Below are 17526 nucleotides of genomic sequence, written 5' to 3'. Positions count from 1 at the left end.
TCCGATTAGTGATAATGCTTTATTAACATTTCTCAAGTTATAGGACCATTTATATATATAAATTCATCCTTATACTAAGGTATTTGAGATAATAAAACAACTCTTCATCATTATAATAGGAAAACAATTTTTTTTTTTTTAATAATTAAGAAAATCGATTAGGCAGTTTCGGTAGCCAATACAAGGATACAAGAGCCAAGGGGCCCCAAACCGTGATGCTGCTATCTAGAGTCGTCCAATAAAGAAACCTAAAAGAGTCGAATCATTATTATAACTATGTGTAATTGGGTGTTGACTGTTATTACTGACGTGACTTTCAAATACATAAATAGAGTGACGCTTATTACTTATAACAAACATTACTAGATGAAGTGATAGACAAATACAATGGAGAAAACATGATAAATAACACATAGAAAAACTCAACATATGAATTTCCGGGAACTTAAGTCTTTAATGTACAACTAAAACATTATTTCCTTCGCCACACTTGCATAAAATCAATGAGTTAGAACCAGCCCCCTAGTACCATAGTCATAAATTAGCCAATAATGAAGGTGGTAATAACTGTTAAAAAAAAAAAAAGTAACTTTCTTTTTCCATTACACATACGAGGAATTGAGGAAAGGAAAAGAATCTACTCAAGGAAAAAAAAAAAAAACTCACCATTTTCACACAACCCAAACAGTAAAAATTAGGAAAGAAAACACAAAATAAATAAAAAGCAGAGCACATTATCTGTCTGTCTCTCTCTCTCTCAAAATCCCAATCTCTATCTTCTTCTCTTCCCTGCGGAAATTACTAAAAACGAAACATGACAGAAGTGTAGCGTGGATATATCTCAACCCACCATTTTTCCTCTCTTCTTCTTCTCTCTCATTTCTCTCTGTTTCCAGACCCAAAGAGCTCCCACCTTTGAATCCAGCAAAGCTCCCACCTTTGAACCCAGCAAAGCTCCCATCTTTGAAATTGAAACCCCTCTTCACAGCTGCTATGCCATCCACCCTCCTCTCAGATCTACCCACCAAACCCATCTCAGCCTCCTCTCTCCCAGACCCATCTTTCTCTTTTTTCCAATCCAAACCCATGTCGTCTCTCCGCGTCTACCCAGATCTGACCTCCCGGGTCTACCCGGAACCCGACCACCGCCGCATCGACCACTTCGACCGCCTCCCGGACTCCCTCCTCCTCCTCGTCTTCAACAAGATCGGCGACGTCAAGGCCCTCGGCCGATGCTGCGTCGTTTCGCGCCGCTTCCACTCCCTCGTCCCGCAGGTCGAAAACGTCGTCGTTCGGGTCGACTGCGTCATCTCCGACGACGATTCCTCGCCCTCCGCCTCCGCCTCCGACAAGTCACGCGCCCCCTTCTCGAGTCTCTTCCGGTTGGTCTTCGGCGGCATTGTCAAGCCTCTCCAGGCTCTCGGCCAGTTCCTCGGTCCCCGCCGATCGTCGTCGTCCTCCTCGTCGGCGTCGTCGCTCGCCGTCGGGAACGAAGACGACGGCGGCGAGCTCGAGCAGGCCGGCGTCACGCACCACTCCCCCACTCAGGTGCTCAAGAATTTCAACGAGATTCGGTTCCTCCGGATCGAGCTTCCCTCCGGCGAGCTGGGCATAGACGACGGCGTTTTGCTCAAATGGAGGGCCGATTTCGGGTCTACTTTGGACAACTGTGTGATTCTTGGAGCTTCCTCTGTGATTCAACCCGGACCCAACAAGCCCAACGACGTCGTCTCCGGCTCGGGCGATGGGGTTTGCCCCGCTAACGCCGTCACCGACGATAACGGAAGCATACCCGACTCGTTTTACACAAACGGTGGACTGAAGTTGAGGGTGGTGTGGACCATTAGCTCATTGATAGCAGCCTCTGCCCGGCATTACTTGCTTCAGCCAATCATTTCGGAGCACAAGACACTAGACAGCCTGGTGCTGACCGATGCCGACGGGCAGGGGGTGTTGTACATGAACAGAGAGCAGCTTGAGGAGTTGAGGGTGAAGCCATTGTCGGCTTCTTCGGCCTCCAAGAGGACGCTGGTGCCGGCCCTCAATATGAGGCTCTGGTACGCGCCCCAGTTGGAGTTGCCGGATGGGGTTGTGCTTAAGGGAGCTACTTTGGTTGCTATTCGGCCCAGTGAGCAGTCCAACCCCAAGAAGGAGGTCTCTGATCTCTCTTGGGTTTCGACTGCCTTTGAGGAGCCGTATGGGACTGCCGCAAAGATGCTGGTGAAGAGGAGAACTTACTGCCTTGAGATGAACTCGTTTTGATTAGATTTCCGATAATTTCAGGTAAAAGTTTTGCAATTTGTAGCTATGCATTTATGTGTGAGTGATTTCTTGCGTCAATTAATTGTCCGGTTGGGAAAGAGTCTTTATGCGTTTGCTTAGTTCAAGGCATTCAGTTTGACATTTGGACTATAGGAAAAGTGACGTTTGTATATTGTTTTCAGCTCATAGTTTGGAAGAGCTCTTTCTCCTTTTCTTTTTGCTGTATCATTACTGTCTGAAATTTAGTCCTTGTTCGCAATCAAAATTTAATGGATAATAAGGAGATGAGGTCATTTGCATGTCTTGTGAATTTCTGGGAATGAGAAAAACACAACTTGTAATCGGTATCTGAAGGCCAAGATATAAAGTAGCTTAATTGTGTCAATTATCAATTCGAGTAAAGGGAGAAGAGTTAGATAGTCGATTTTTAGTCATTATTGTAGTTTTTTGAGCATTCTGCACTTCTATTGTATGAATTTTTAGTCATTAGTCTTTGTGTTGTGCAGTCTAAAGGTACAAGTTTCATGGTTTAGTCACTCATTTAGTTTGATATCGGATTCTCAGGTAAATTTTAGGGGAAATGGGGACTTGCATGGTTTTGAAGACGGGAGAAACAGAGAGAACGGTCCTGTCTCATTGGTAGTCAAAGTCAACTACAGAGCCCTTCATTCAGCAAATGTTGATGGGATTGAGAGAGGGCGGGTTATGCACTACAATCTTACTCAATTTATGCTTGAGATCACAGTTGAAATGCATCTGCTGGTTGTTTTTGTTTCAGGCATTTGCTTGTAAGAGTGCTCTCACTGCAAATGCAACTGGAATTGATGTATAAAAGGATTTTGGAGCTTGTAGTGGTCTTACTTTTATCTATCTTCCATGTATGTGAATATTGTAGGTAATGACAATGCTTATGGTTATGTGATGTATGTCAAAAGTTTATTTCAGCACTCAATCCACATAGCAATGACTTAAAAGTTTTTTCCTATCATGCTTCTCTTAGTGGAATGTTTATGGATTGATTGATATTTTAAACCAATTGAAGGTTCAATCTTTCTTCCGCATTTTACTCTTGCTCTGCAGATTGTTTATGATCACCCTAGGTGGTGTAACTGAAACACTTCTGATTGTATTTCAGACACAAGCTTAAAATGGCTTTTAAGTTTTATCAAGATGCACTTTCAAGTGTCTTTCCAGGAAGTTTTTGGGACTTCAATTATGAGTTTCTATTGGCTTCTCTGCTTGCTTCCGAAGCAGTGTCGGCATCAATTCATTCCATCGCTGGATCCAATTCATTCCATCGTTGCATCCCTTCCATCTCTTTCAAGCTATCAAAAGAAGAGTAGAGTTGCTGAATTGATCACAGTAAAAAATTCGGAATATGTTACACTAGCGTATAGATAATGGTATCTAATGTTTGCTATAGTCCTTGTATTACAAAACCAGTTTGCCATTTCTATAATGACCAAAAGCAATTGCAATTTTTCTTAAAAGGTTACATATTAATTAAGGACAGTCGGTCAGCTGCCGAAATATACAATTTGGACTGACCTTCTTTGGCTTTCAACATAAAAAAAAATGGCTTTTTCCTCTTCTTGCTGTGAATGGGAATATTGCTTATCTCACCATAGATAACTGGTGGCTGTAGAATACAATGAACCAATTTAAATGGTTGAATTTTGGGTTTTTAGGCCAAATAAAGCAAGAAAAAGATGCCTATTTCCAGGTACCCTTTCCCTTGATAAATCCAAAAGATTCTCATTGATGTCGTCCCCTTAATCAAACTTCTTATTCATTCCAACTTGCATGACCCAATTTTTAGTGCTCCTCCTTATTTTGTTTCTTTTATTTGGCATATATTCTAATTTATAAGACTTATCCACCAAATACTGTGAAGTATGAACCACCACAGTAGCCATGACCAGAAATTCTTCTGTAGCTGAAAATCTCAGTTCTAGAAGAAGCACATTATCCACACAAACCCACAGAGCCAATTTGTTTAATTATTTCGTTTAAGTACCAAGGAGAACCGGTTGTTGTGTGATAATAATGAAAAAAAAAATAGAAAAGAAAAAAAAATGGATGACATTGAAATGGGAATAATGGGACTCACTGTTGTGGTTTAGTTTTTAAAGAAACAGAGAATTTTGGAGTGGCCAATTATTTAAATTATGGAGAAAATGAGCTGGTTGTGCAGCTTCTGCTTCCTCTTTTATGTGATAGTCACATGAGATATGTTAGCTTTGTACACTCACAAAGTCACAATCCACGTGAAATAAAGCCTGGACTGGACTCAAAGCTTACACAGGTGCAGCTCGATCGGTTGCTTATAACCCCTATTGACTTTAATTAGGTTATAATCTTTGTGATATATTCAATTATTCATATGGGGTATGTTACATTAATTGAAAACCATCCAACTATAAGAGTCCCAGAAAACCATTTTGCATTATTGCAACATTCATAACTTACAGAATTTGAGGACATTTCACTAGTTATGCAATGTCAAAAATTTACTAAGTTCATTGGTCGGCAACACTCAGATTGTTTTGTTGTATATTTTAGTAAAACGAGCACGAAAGCAGTTCCAAAGATGAAGTACCAAACTGCAGTTATTTTCATTTGTAAAAGAAGCCCTTACTTTGAGCTGTCTTCCCTCCCAAACTTGATGGAACATGCTTTAACATTCAAGTTTAAGCTTCTTCAACAAACTAGGCATTTATGTACCACAAGACATGTTGATGGATGAACTTTAAACTGTGTAAAAGCGAAAGTTCATTACTTTGATCGACTGTTCTCAAAAGAATGGAAGTACTTTCAAGAAGCTTTCTCCAAAGTACCCAATTCATTTGTTTTTATAAACGTTTCTGTGTTTCTCTATTGCTCTTATAGTCAATATTCAGATCTAACCATATATGAAAAATCAGACCAAAAAATAAAACCCATCTATGAAAATTGAAATTGCTAATGGAGTCTTCCAACCTTGTTTTGGGCCTATGTGCTACCATAGGCTTTTCCATACTAAACTTCTTGTTGATTATGTGGCTAGACACTCATTTGAGTCTACAACCTTGGGGGTTTATGGGCCTCACCCATAAGGCATATGATCACGTTTGAGTACAAGCTTACAAGATGTGCGCAAATTTGTCGAAAATTTTACAATGTACGTGATGTTATAATATTCCGTGTTACATGACATTCTCTTAGCAATTTGTATCATCTAAAGCTCAGAACTAATTAGGAATTTATAATATTAAATATAAACCTTGTTTATTTATACTCAACGTGAAAATTAAAAATAAAAGTTGAAAGACTATAAACTAACTATAGTTCATGCCCCAACTTTGTGAAACTGAACTTCATAATTTTTGCAAAAAAATAAAAAATAAAAACTTCCTCAAAACTATGATTTTTAGACACTTCTTGAACTGACAAAACTCAAAAATCATGACCCAATTTTTTTTTACGATTTTTCAAAGACAAAAAAGAATCAAATTCGTTAAAAAAATTAGTTTAAGGTTTAGGTGTTCCATGATTTGGAACACGTTCTTAAAATTATGCGGGTGACAAATAGTGAGCTTATAGTACAAAAGAATTTCAAGAAGAGACTATTAATAAGGTTTAAAATGACACCTCTCCAACGTATTATACGGGTGCTCCCATGACACGTCCCAACGTGCTAAACCATGCAAAGCTTCAAATCTATTTAAATCTCAATCTCATCATTGGTAAAACATGATCTTTAAATGAGTTTCAATTGAAAAAAAAAAAAAAAAAAAAAAACGAAATCTCTAAAGGATTTTTTTAGATAATTTTTCAAAATTGAAAAGCAACAAAATTCATTAAAAAAAATTAGTACGTTATTTCATTGTTCCACAAGTCTCTTTTTTATTTTTTTATTATCATGTCAATAATTCATATACAATAACTAGTTTATCGTAAGTCGATTTACGGCCTGCAACATATGAAAGAGAGCCTTATGCCACTAGACCATTGTTCCACAAGCTGAGACATATTAGTCATATTTGATAGATATTAATTTGATGGCACATGTGAATTTCAAATGACACAGTGAATTTAAATGATGATCCTGCGACACATCCAGTTATGTCAAACCATGTCGGTTCCTATTTTTAATCAAATTGTTCCGTGTCATAAACTCACAGTTGCTCAAACATGAATTTAAAGGTATAATGTACAAGACACTAAAATTAAAAGTTAGATCACCAAATCATTCTCCAAAATTCCTAATGGTATTGTCTCCCTCACTGTTGTTTTTTTTTTCTTTTAAATGCAAAAATTGTTATAAAAAATTCTTCGAACATCAAATACATAAAAACACCTCTTTTTCTTTTATAATTTCCAAATATATAGTTTATAGTCATGCAAGTAATCTACTTGTGAGTCCAGAAAAAATAGTAACAACAAATAACTAGACTAATAGTATCATGAGAAATGTCATGAATTGGATGTTTCTAGAACCTGATAGATATTCAGCTTCAGAAACTAAATACATTTCACAAGGTTAATTACTTCTCTTAAATGATTGTATAGACATTTAAGAACACTTGGGAGGAAGGGAGAAAAGAATAACTCCAATCGAATTGTCAGTTACATCTTCAAAGCAGACACGCATAGGTAAACCATAAATGTAAATATTTCTCCGAATGAAGGAATGCAAGCTGAATGACTTCAAAATGGTTAAACCAGAAATACCACCAACTTCAGAAACATTATAGTAAGCTGTCATCCGATGAAGGAAGCATGCATTCACTTGCAGCTTGTCATTACTTCTTTCGCTTCAGTTTTCTACATAAACATTATCCTCAGTTAGAAACAAGCCAGCTTGCAAATCTTATACACATATAAGTAGACACAGAGATTTAGAAAGGAAACTATACATCAAGCCAATCTAACATACATTTACATGACTCTGCACTAACATATAAACATCTTTTAGTCACCATGAATCTTTTACACTATGAAGAAGAAAGATACATGGATCCATTACAGATTCTAGGGTTGAACAAGGTTGTTTGTGAATCATCTACAAAACTTTTACTTGGTTAGTGGAAGATAAGATAATAGTGAAAACAAAACACTTGAATGAACTGGTTCCTCACTGCTCTAGCGTGCACAATATTCTGTCTATCCAAAAGGGTAGCAAATTTCACTGATTTCATATGCTATGCAATATACGTAAGCTAATTGCATCGTATAACTTATGGTAAGGAATTCTTTCAACATAAGTAAAAGACATTCCATATTAAAACATGGAAAATGCAATGTTCCAAGCAGTATAAAAGTGTCCCCTTAAAAGTCAGAAAATCAGACCTGCATTCTAGGATTTCCATAATCACACTCGGCCAAAGGAGACTGATCCTAAATTCTGAGTTATTTTGAGAATCCTCTGCAAGGAACAAAGATTTCCTGTAACCTTCTTCTAGGTTAAGCTAACCTCATAGGAAGATAACTTTCACTAAAGTTATTCCTCACAATTAGTTTTGAAGTTGTTCATGACTTTTGACTTCCTAAGTCATCCCTTCATCTATAATTATCTATTTCAAGTTCAGAACTGATTTTTTTTCCTTCTTTCTATATCTTTTGAGCAGAGAAAACTACTGTAGCTATTACAATCTTATATACTGTTATCAGGAAACTTCAGTCAGTAGTGCTTATACTAGCATGAAGGTAAATGAAGAATTGATATGTCAGTACGTATAAGACCATCACTAGTTTAGCAAGTGGAAGACATCAAAGAAGTAAGAAAGAACTCCACTGACGCAAAGAATTGAAGAGGAGTATAGGTGGAAAAACTACCTGTCAATGATATGAAGGTTTCAAGGTCCAAAAATTCCAAAATCTTACCATACTGGTAAAAGCAAACATACATAATCCAAGCAATAACAAACATTACAGGATCGTGCTGACATGGACCTAGATATTTAGGACATTCCTAAGAGGATCAAATTGTTCATTGACAGAATCTGCCACAAGAGGTTTATAATCAGTCCGTGACTGCCAGAAGACACTGGATCAGATTCTGATGATTATTAGTTCATAGAATTGATACCATGCACTAAGTTCTCGGTTCATATGGTTAAGTCGAATCTTCTTAACTACTTGATGTTGGAGTTCATACCAAGGTTAAATTAGTGAAACGACATCACAACAAAGCTCTCTCTAGAGAGATAAATATAATGTAGATTAATGCTTAGGTGTAAGAGCAACAGTGATGAACTTGAGTTGGCCTTAAACCATGAGATGCATCTTCTCTCCCCAAAAGTATGGGGTAGAAGGATTTTACATGAAAAAGAAAAAGTTGGTGTGAGATTCATAATAAGTATCCTGTTTAGCTTGCTCTAGTTAAGCAAGTAGACTGGCACACCAAGCTTGCAAATCAGGAAGTGAGCTGAGAAAATAAAGAAAGTTTCTGTTCTCAGATTCTAGACTACGAGGGAAAGCTAAGGAATGTAGTCAATTCATGTTGCATGAGATGTAATCTTATGTTTAGATTGGTGAGGTGGAGAACCATTTGTGAGTTGAGAGGCTTGTTAACACTAATTGTAGTACTGATTATCCCTCTCGTGTTTGTGATTGATCTAGACTTGTGGTATGAAAATTCATGTATCTGGAGACCAACAAAGTTATTGGCCTAATATAGGTGTTCAACTATTAGAAAACTAAGTAGTGCCAACAAAAAAATTAGTCAATCATATGGAAATCCTAACACTATGTTTTAGAAGAAGATAAATAAAAAATAAAAAAAGTTGGCTAATGATGGCAAAAAGTCCTTGCTTCCTTAAAAACCAAATATTGATTTTCAGGCTGGCTTGTGAGGTTATAGAAATGCCACTTTCCACATAAGAAGCTAAATTGGTATACAAATAAAGTCTAAAGCTTTCAGAGAAAACAAGCAACAACGTTGTTAACCGTATTACTACGTGTTAAACGCAAAGTAATCACCTTGATATACCTACATTCAAGTTGCTACATGTTAATTCTTTTTCACATATATCTTAGACTTGCTTAACAGTTTTAAAGTTAAGTAAACAGGAAAAAGATATGCAACAAAGGCGAAATTGGAGACGAAGAAAAGAAGGTAAAGCTATGGTACGTTAACATGTTTTATACCACTTTGAGGACTCATGTGGTAACTAGAAAAAAGTCCTCATCAAGGTAAATTAGCTCCTCGTTAGAGTAAATTAGGTTTTCATTTGAATAATTAAGTCCTAAAAGTTGTAATTGTAGTAGGTTCTCATTTGAGTAATTAAGTCTTAAAAGTTGTAATTGTAGTAGGTTCTCATCTAATTAATCAAGTGCTTAAAATGATGATTGTATGTATGTCATATGTTAACATATTGTAGAACTTCCCAAAGAAAAGAATAATGAGAATAAATAACACTAAGTAAAAAAATAAAAATAAAAAAAATAAAAAACAAAAAGATGTTTTACTATTTCACATTTCACTTCTTTGCAATAGTTTTGCTGCAACAAGATTTTCACCAAAAGAAAAAAGTTTTACTATTTCTTAAACATTTCATTCCCCTCTCTCTTACCTATGTTATCTTAAAGATATCAAGAGAATGATATTTGAACCGATCACATTCAAGTGCATAAAAAGATAAATACTCTTAACAAGAGCTACGTACAAACCACCTCTGTATTATTTCATCTATGTTAGCGACAATTGCTTTCTTTATTTTTTCTTCTCCATATACAGTTTGTTCTTATAGATGATAAACTATTATTGAAGAAAATTTTATCCTCATGCGCAGATTTTTCTGGCATGATAGTCCAATACCTGCCTACGTGCATGGGCTCTATATTATATGCTAAGAAAACAAACCAAGTAAGTTCTTCAAGCGAATCAAATTCTAAGTTAAACCCCCGACACTGCGCCGAGCATCAGCCATGTGGTGAAGTTTAGGAGGTAGAAAACAACACTCAAAAGCTATATATAGCCGCAAGAGCTAAAGGCTAAGGCTGAGGTTAGTGTGACCTAATTAACCTAAACCCAACTGACTAACACATGGCTTCACCATTTGAATGGCAACACCTGTCATCGACATGGGATGGACTTACAGATGCTAAGAGAGAAGGGAACCAACAATAGAACAAACGAGGAGACAACCAGCCGATCCCCTATTCACAGCAATCCATGCAGGAGAATCAAAAGCACATTACAATAATATATAATAGAAAAAACCCATAAACCCTTGGCCCAATGCCTTCACTTGTTTATTCACAATACCAAGACAAAAGCCTACAATTTAGCGTAAAATTACAGGTTAAATCTAAAAAGCATACCAGGAAACTATTTATATATAGTAATCTAATTATGGAAGAAAACCACCCCTTGTAAACATTCATGAGGCAAATTCATGATAGAACAAAACAAGCACATAAATAACATTAATATTCTGAGTGATGATCAAGTAGACAAAGAAGGAAGAAGATTGGTTCCAAGTAATTACCAGAAAAAGATCAGTTCTTTGCTTTTCCCTTGTGGTCTGAATGCCGGCTTCCGTCGCCGTAGAGCTGCAATCCAGCTGGGAACTGGTGGTGCTGGTGATTCTCCATGGTTGGAGCTGCGGCTGCGGCTGCGGCGGCAGCTCCGATGAAGAAAGGTACACTGGACGATCCGTCCATGGGAGAGAACCTCTGGAGGTGAGGCAAAAGAGAAGGTGGTGATGATGATGAATTGGACTGAAGGGTCCCCCTATTGAAACCAGCAAGGCCGCCGGAAGAAGACATGGAGAAGTTGAGGTTGTATTCGCCGCCGTTGGCCGCTGCTGCCGAGACAGGGATGTAGTCGGGAACAAACGAGAAATGCTGCATCTCCGGGTGGCTGTTGTTGTGGTCACCGGAGATGCTGAACATTGTCTGCGGGAGCGAATTCCCCAGGTGGATTTGGCCGGAGAATTGATGGTGGTTTCGGGTTGGGGTGGAGGAAAGTCCCAGAAGACTCGACCCGAAGTAGTCCATCGGTGGTGCTGCCTTGTGGAACAAAATGGGCTCGCCGTTGTTGTTGTTCTGCTGATGACCGGTGGGACTGTTGTTCCTGTTGTTTCCGATTCCGCCGGTGAGAAGCTCAGTAAAGGATGCGTTTTGAGAAATAGCCTGTGCAATGCGGGAGGACTCGTCGTTGTTGCCGTCTTTCTCCTTGTCCTTGGCTGCTCTCTCCCGGGCTCGCTCCCTGGCCTTATCCCGGTTCACCCGCATCTCCGACCGGGACAGAGACAGCCCCGATCCCTTGCTCGTCTCAGAAGTACTACTGCAAGCAGATTTCGACATACAAAGCTGATGATGATTCTGCACTTGATGGTGATAATTGGGGTCACCATCAACATCAAGCTCAACAGAATCGAACCCCCGCTCGCTGCTCGCCCTCTTCTCATCGCTGAGCTGCTTCGGAGTGTCGGGGAACGAGCTGTTCAGAGAAGGAAGCTCGGAGATGGCGTCAGCGGCAGCTTTGATCAGCCACTCCACTGCCTTACTGGGTTGGTCATAACCCAGCCGATCTTGAAGATCGTAGAATTGAATAGCGGTTGTAACCGACAACCGGACCCTCCTGTCCCTCAACCCTTTCGAAGTCCACACCTTGCTGTGCCGATCTTTGCCTCCGGAGGCTCTCGAAACCCTGATGATTCGAGAGTGGTGCCACCCGTTAAGCCGGTTAGTGCCGGCGTCTCCCCCGCCAGCTCTCTTGAGCTCCCGGCCCCGGCCGCCGCCGCCGTCGTCTTCCTCATCTGGGTTCTTGGCTATAGTGCTTCCTCTACCGCCATTTCCAATTCTTGGGAACTTGCAGGGCTGCTGAGCTTGAATCTCCTCCACCTCCATAGCATCACTTTCATGCCTCAACACTCATCCAATTCAAAGAACAAAAACCCAAGCAAGTTCTGAATTGGGTTTTAGAGACAGCTTTGGTAGGTCAGAGAGAGAAAGAGGGAGTCTTTTGAAGAAGAGTGCTTGATTAGATGGATGTGATTAGAGTGAGTTGAGAAGAGTAGTTCAGGTGGGGTTACTGTGTCCTATGCATTGATGACGATCATTCAGAGAGGTACTTTGGCTCTGTAGTGATAAAAAGCCCTTTTTTTACGGTGTGATATATCACGGTCCAAGTCAGGAAGGCCGTTTAACCTTTTTGCAGAAGCAGAAGTGCTTTCACCAAAAGCAAAGCCTGCGACTGCACAATTTCTAGTCTCAGACCTTGCCTAGCTCAGCCCTGCAAAACCCCAAAAAAATGCAAAAAAAAAAAAAAACAGAAATCAGTTTTTCTTTTTCTTTTTTTACTTGTAAATGTAATAGTAGCTAGAGGAGTAGACTAATATTAAACCATTTTCAGATGCCTAAAATACGTACACATTTATTTACACTGATAAAGACTCATTCAAAGAACACAGCTCCAGAGAGAGTGAGAGATCTGGCTTTTATGTTTTTGTGCAAACAAAATACTGCAACAGTTAAAAGCCTAAATGGCCTAAACCTAAGAAAAGGGTTTTAAAGAAGATGAGCTTTAAACATAACTAAAGTAGAAACAGAGAAAGGAAGAGAGAGAGAGAGACCCATGTTCCTCTCCCATAAACACAGGCCATAGCTCAGAGCTATAAGCTAACTAGTTTCTGGTTCAGATTCAACTGATCTGGCCAAAGCCAGACCCTTTTGAGCTAAGTTCTCAGTATTTAAACCCTTCGGCTTGGCCCTAAAAATGCCGGACATATTCTCAGACCCACTATTAAGAAAAGGTGAAAATTGTTAATTTAAAATTGAGAAAATTCAAACCTTGAACAATGTTGGGTGTTTTTGATTTGGTACAGGTGTCAAGCTCTCTCTGATTTGTTACAACTTACAAGTACAGCCAAGCTTGGAGCAGTGTGATCGTTTGTCTGCAGATTCATGAGCAAATGAGATTTAAGCATCCAAAGCTCACAGATCTGAGCATTAAAACTTGATGGGATCAGTTCCTTTGCTGCAAAGAAAACCAACAAATCAAACAAATTTTCAGATTCTTGTCCTTCCCATTGCCCCTTCTACCTCTAATCCAAACCTTATCAACACTCTTTATAATAATACCCATTAAAGCTGTGTAATTTAAGCTCAATCAAGCTAATTTTCAAAGCTGAAACAGCTGGGAAAGATGTGAAATTGCAGAACTTCAAGCTCAAAAGAAAGAGATGGGTGCAATGTTTAACAAGACAAAACTCAAAAAATGACCTAGAAATTACTTCCAAGCTTGAATTGGGTTTCTGGAGTAGACTTGCAAAAATTAAGCTTTACAGTCACACAGCTCCTTGATCCCTGTAAAGTCCAGAAAAAGCTTCATTAACTAACCTAAACAAAGAACCCAAAAGAGTAAACTCAAAAAAGTTTCGATCTTTATTCTTCAGAGGATTCAAAATTGAAGGAAAAAAGACTCACACAAGCTCTCAGAATATGGAGGTTGATTTTAGAGATGAGAGTGAGTTAGGGTTGTGGGTGTGTTTGGCGGGTAAGGAATAAGTAATCAGAAATGGAAGGAAAAGATTGAAAATTGGAAGTGGAAAATTGATAATGTTTCAAAAGTGGGGTTAAGGGCTAAGTAGTAGCACTAGTTCTAGTAGTGATGGAAGATGAGAAGAGAGAGAGAGAGAGAGAGAGAGTGAAGAAATAGTGAAGAAGAGAGAGTTGTGTTCTTCTTCTTCCCCATTTGAGCAAAGCACCGGGCTTATCGGGAAAGGACAGCACACACAGCGCCGTTCTCTCCACTTTATACATCTATACTCGTCTTCTCTCCTCTTTTGCCCTTTCTTCTCTTCCATTTTACCCTATTACCTTTCTTTTATTTATTCCTTTTCATATTTCTTAATTGAAGACATAATAAAAATTCAGACAAGAAAAGGGCCACCTAAAAAATGATGTTTTGTAATTTTCTATTTTTTGGTATATAATTTTTGTAATTTCTTCATTTTCAAGAGGATGAAGGACTATGGAGCCATGCGTTGAGCACAGAGCAAACTGTTCTTTCGCCTTTTACTAAAGAGGATGAGGAACTTTGAATTAAAAATTGTGGTCAAAGCATTTTCTGGAGGAGAATATAATTTTCAGAATTATATCTGAAAATGAAAGAATTATATCTGAGCAAATGAAATCCATGAGAATTGTAATTAGCCAAAAAAATGTGAATTTCATTGATGGGGAATATAAGAACAAGAAAATGAGAATGTGAAGTAGGTATAAAAAAACAAGTGAGTTGAGGTATATGCTGTAGTCTATTCATGCACTCACCTTTCTACATGAAAATGAATTAAAGTAGATGTTTTTCTATATATAAAAAAAGTAACATAAATAAAATACACTCCGTAATGATCTTAATATTACCAATATTAAAATAAGATCTTATTTGAATCGAAAAATGTTTTTTTTTTTAAAAACGTTTAAGAATGTTCATAACTATATTTTAAGTCTATATAACAATAGATATCATGTTGGCTTCGCAAACAACATGATGTATCGCAAATCTTGGTGTGGGCTTGTCTTGAATATAGGAAGAAATTACCTAGCTGTAAAGAAGGATTTTCCTCCTTAAGAAAAACACATTAATTTATTTGACATTTAACATTGAAACTAATGCTTAATGAGTTAATGACCAATGCAATATGATTCATATTTTTTTTTTATATAAATGTTTGCTTTGACACAAGTCACACAACATCCCATCTTTAATTAGATCTAGCTTCCTTTGCATTGTTTCTATCTTCTACCAACTAGCTAGGTGAGCTTTTCATTAAGGAACTACCATTCACATTTAATATTATCATTATTTTCAGTCAATAAAAGACGCTTCAAATAAGTGCATGCAAGTGTCCTTTCCCTTTGAGCTAGCTACTAACAAAATTAATTCACGTCCTGTTACATTATTGGAGTGCAGTCCATGTTATGGTTTAAGTTTAGCTAGGATGCAATGAATTCCAATCTTATTGTGTACCAAAAACTAGTTAAAATCAAACCACTCTAGCTAGTCCCCCTTGAATAAATTGGTAAGATAATCAACAAGGTACTTTCTCTGAATCCTACATATCCACCAACACCACTTTAATTTTTAGAATTGCAATGGCTGAACTTAATAATTTGCCCTAAAAGGATCTGACTTTGAAACCGAAGACATGTTGAACATGTTACATGCATGTGGAACAAACTAGAAAAGGATTCAAAGCCTCTACAGATCAAGGTCAATTGTTGTGAACAGCCTGCGTCAATTATTTGCAAGTTGAGATTGATCATTGATTTGCTGCTCAGATTTGCAGTTATTTCTTTGGCATTTACCTTGCAAAAATCAAAGGGCATAAAGCAGGAGCACTCAATGATCTATATGTAGAACTGTTACAAGGTTTGGGTACAACTGGTCTCAACTAGGTCTTAGTTGGAAAGGGGTCTTTCATTTGGATTCAATAGAGGACTTTCAATGGTAAAGTTGGAGCATTCAATTCTTGTGCCTGTATTTTCCTGCACAACTATCTACTAGAGACGAGTATATTGATAGGTTACATTGTGATGCATAATTGAACTTGATGAGGATCCACCAAGTTTTAAAGAATACAAAGCCTTTGATGATAGAAGTAATACACTACAATAGCCACAAATTATTGAATCTTCCAAATAACTCACAATTTTTAGGGTTTTACTTAAATGGTCTTTATTTTAAAAGGTCATTCATGTACTCGAGTGTACACTAACAACTGTATAAAGACATCTTGTACCCTAGATGTATTTAATTTCAAGCTAGTTTTTTTTTTTTCCAGCATAGCAAAATAACCGGCAACTATGCATCGATGGACTTAATGTTTATGAACACGAATTATATGATTTTCTAACCGTTGAAAATACTCTCCGAGCAAGTTGTGCGGAATCACATAAGATTTGAGCACTATGGAAATCCTAAAATTCAGGTTTCTAAAATGGTGAGATTGTAATTGTAAGCTAAGTGGAAGGGTTAATCCCAATTATCACAAAAAGGAAATGGAAAGGAAATCGCCAAAAAATGATGGTTAAGATTTAAGACCTAAAGAGTTAAAGGCCTTTCCTCCCCACCCAAATGTCGAGTTGAGAACTCACTCACCCTCCCAGCTAATCACGCTTTTAAAAAAGGCGTCTTTTGAGGTGGTTTAGTTTTGATTAATTTAAGCAAAGGATTTAAGATTTGATTAATCTTGTTGATCCGTACAGCTTAATGTTGTGTCTCTCTCCTACCCATCCCTGATATATAGTAGAATAACACTAATTGTGTGGCATCATACTATGCGGAGTATGGGCTATGGAGGCAGCAACAGAAACCCACTGTGCAACGCTTGCTGGAAAACAAAGTAGCAACAGGAGAGACCAATTATTTGAGCAACCCTATTTGATCAAGGAGATAGATTTCACAGAAGATTTGAGATAAAGGGAAAGTATTGGTTTTGAAAGCAGGTCTTGAAGTTTGTATACCTAGATGGGTACTTCTTCCATTTTGTTGTGAAAATCAGGCTGTTTAGAGGCTTTGTCAATGGTTAATGTGTCGGACCGTTGTTTTACTGTTACGGTATCCTCATTGGGGAGATTGGAGAGTCTCGTTTGCATATCTCGGAAATTATGTGTGTAGAAGGTAATCGTGTAGCTCTAATATTGCTTGCTTTTTTGTTATGGAGTATTGTTTATTTAGTTGGTTAGAGTATGAGTCTAACTTGTTCGTGGACTGTATCAAACATGATTTTGTATAATTCTCGGAATATATATTGGTATTACGTTCCTCGATACACTCTTTTAGTTTAAATAAATAATTGAGTTTTTGAGCAACTTCTTAGTTTGATTGGGTTCCAACCCTCGATTTGAAAAATAAAAGTAAAATACCTTTAATTAACCAAATGCCTAGTTGAGTTCAAGTGTTTTGTTACATGTTCATGGAGTTGTCTCGAGAATAGTATGTCTTATCATTGATGCTTCTTTATTTTCGCCATTTCAGTTGTTATTTGTGTTCATTCTTAAAAAAAAAAGGTTGTTATTTGTGTTCTTGTTTCACAAAACTTTAGTTGTTGAATATGTTGCGCTCTTCAATGTGATAATATAAAGTATCTAAGATAATATACGTAAATTATGCAGAAAGTGTAACTTTTTTTTGTTGTGAGTAGAGTTTGTTACTTTTGCTGCTGATGTATCTCTTGCAATAGTATCAACATAGTAACTTATTTCTTGTTAGTATACGCTAGAGCCTAGAAGTTTGAGTCGGTGAATAGGTGAGTACACCATTCATAG

The 17526-nt window shown here is 37.7% G+C and overlaps 2 protein-coding genes across 5 annotated transcripts; one reads left to right on the top strand and one right to left on the bottom strand.

The window, feature by feature from the left end:
- Positions 1–753: 753 nt before the first annotated feature.
- On the top strand, positions 754–3214 carry LOC133729232 (F-box protein At5g46170). Of its 2 annotated transcripts, none has more exons than XM_062156726.1 (2): positions 754–2283; positions 2769–3214. In XM_062156726.1, the coding sequence occupies exon 1, from the start codon at positions 994–996 to the stop codon at positions 2260–2262; it is 1269 nt and encodes a 422-aa protein (XP_062012710.1). In that variant the 5' UTR covers positions 754–993; the 3' UTR covers positions 2263–2283; positions 2769–3214. The 2 variants fall into 2 exon arrangements, with proteins under 2 accessions (XP_062012710.1, XP_062012709.1); XM_062156725.1 differs by having other exon boundaries at positions 755–2283; positions 2827–3214.
- A 3489-nt stretch (positions 3215–6703) lies between these two features.
- Positions 6704–14035, bottom strand: LOC133729231 (transcription factor TCP2-like). Of its 3 annotated transcripts, none has more exons than XM_062156722.1 (5): positions 13681–14035; positions 13477–13560; positions 13045–13231; positions 10737–12487; positions 6704–7068 (listed from the first exon to the last, which is right to left on the bottom strand). In XM_062156722.1, the coding sequence occupies exon 4, from the start codon at positions 12100–12102 to the stop codon at positions 10747–10749; it is 1356 nt and encodes a 451-aa protein (XP_062012706.1). In that variant the 5' UTR covers positions 12103–12487; positions 13045–13231; positions 13477–13560; positions 13681–14035; the 3' UTR covers positions 6704–7068; positions 10737–10746. The 3 variants fall into 3 exon arrangements, with proteins under 3 accessions (XP_062012706.1, XP_062012708.1, XP_062012707.1); XM_062156724.1 differs by having other exon boundaries at positions 13045–13148; XM_062156723.1 differs by having other exon boundaries at positions 13488–13560.
- Between the last annotated feature and the right edge of the window lie 3491 nt (positions 14036–17526).

The sequence above is a fragment of the Rosa rugosa genome, chromosome 2 (assembly GCF_958449725.1).
Source record: "Rosa rugosa chromosome 2, drRosRugo1.1, whole genome shotgun sequence".
Lineage (NCBI taxonomy): Eukaryota > Viridiplantae > Streptophyta > Magnoliopsida > Rosales > Rosaceae > Rosa > Rosa rugosa.
The sequence above is the reverse complement of the archived record's forward strand: the minus strand, read 5'-3'. Positions and strand labels throughout refer to the sequence as shown.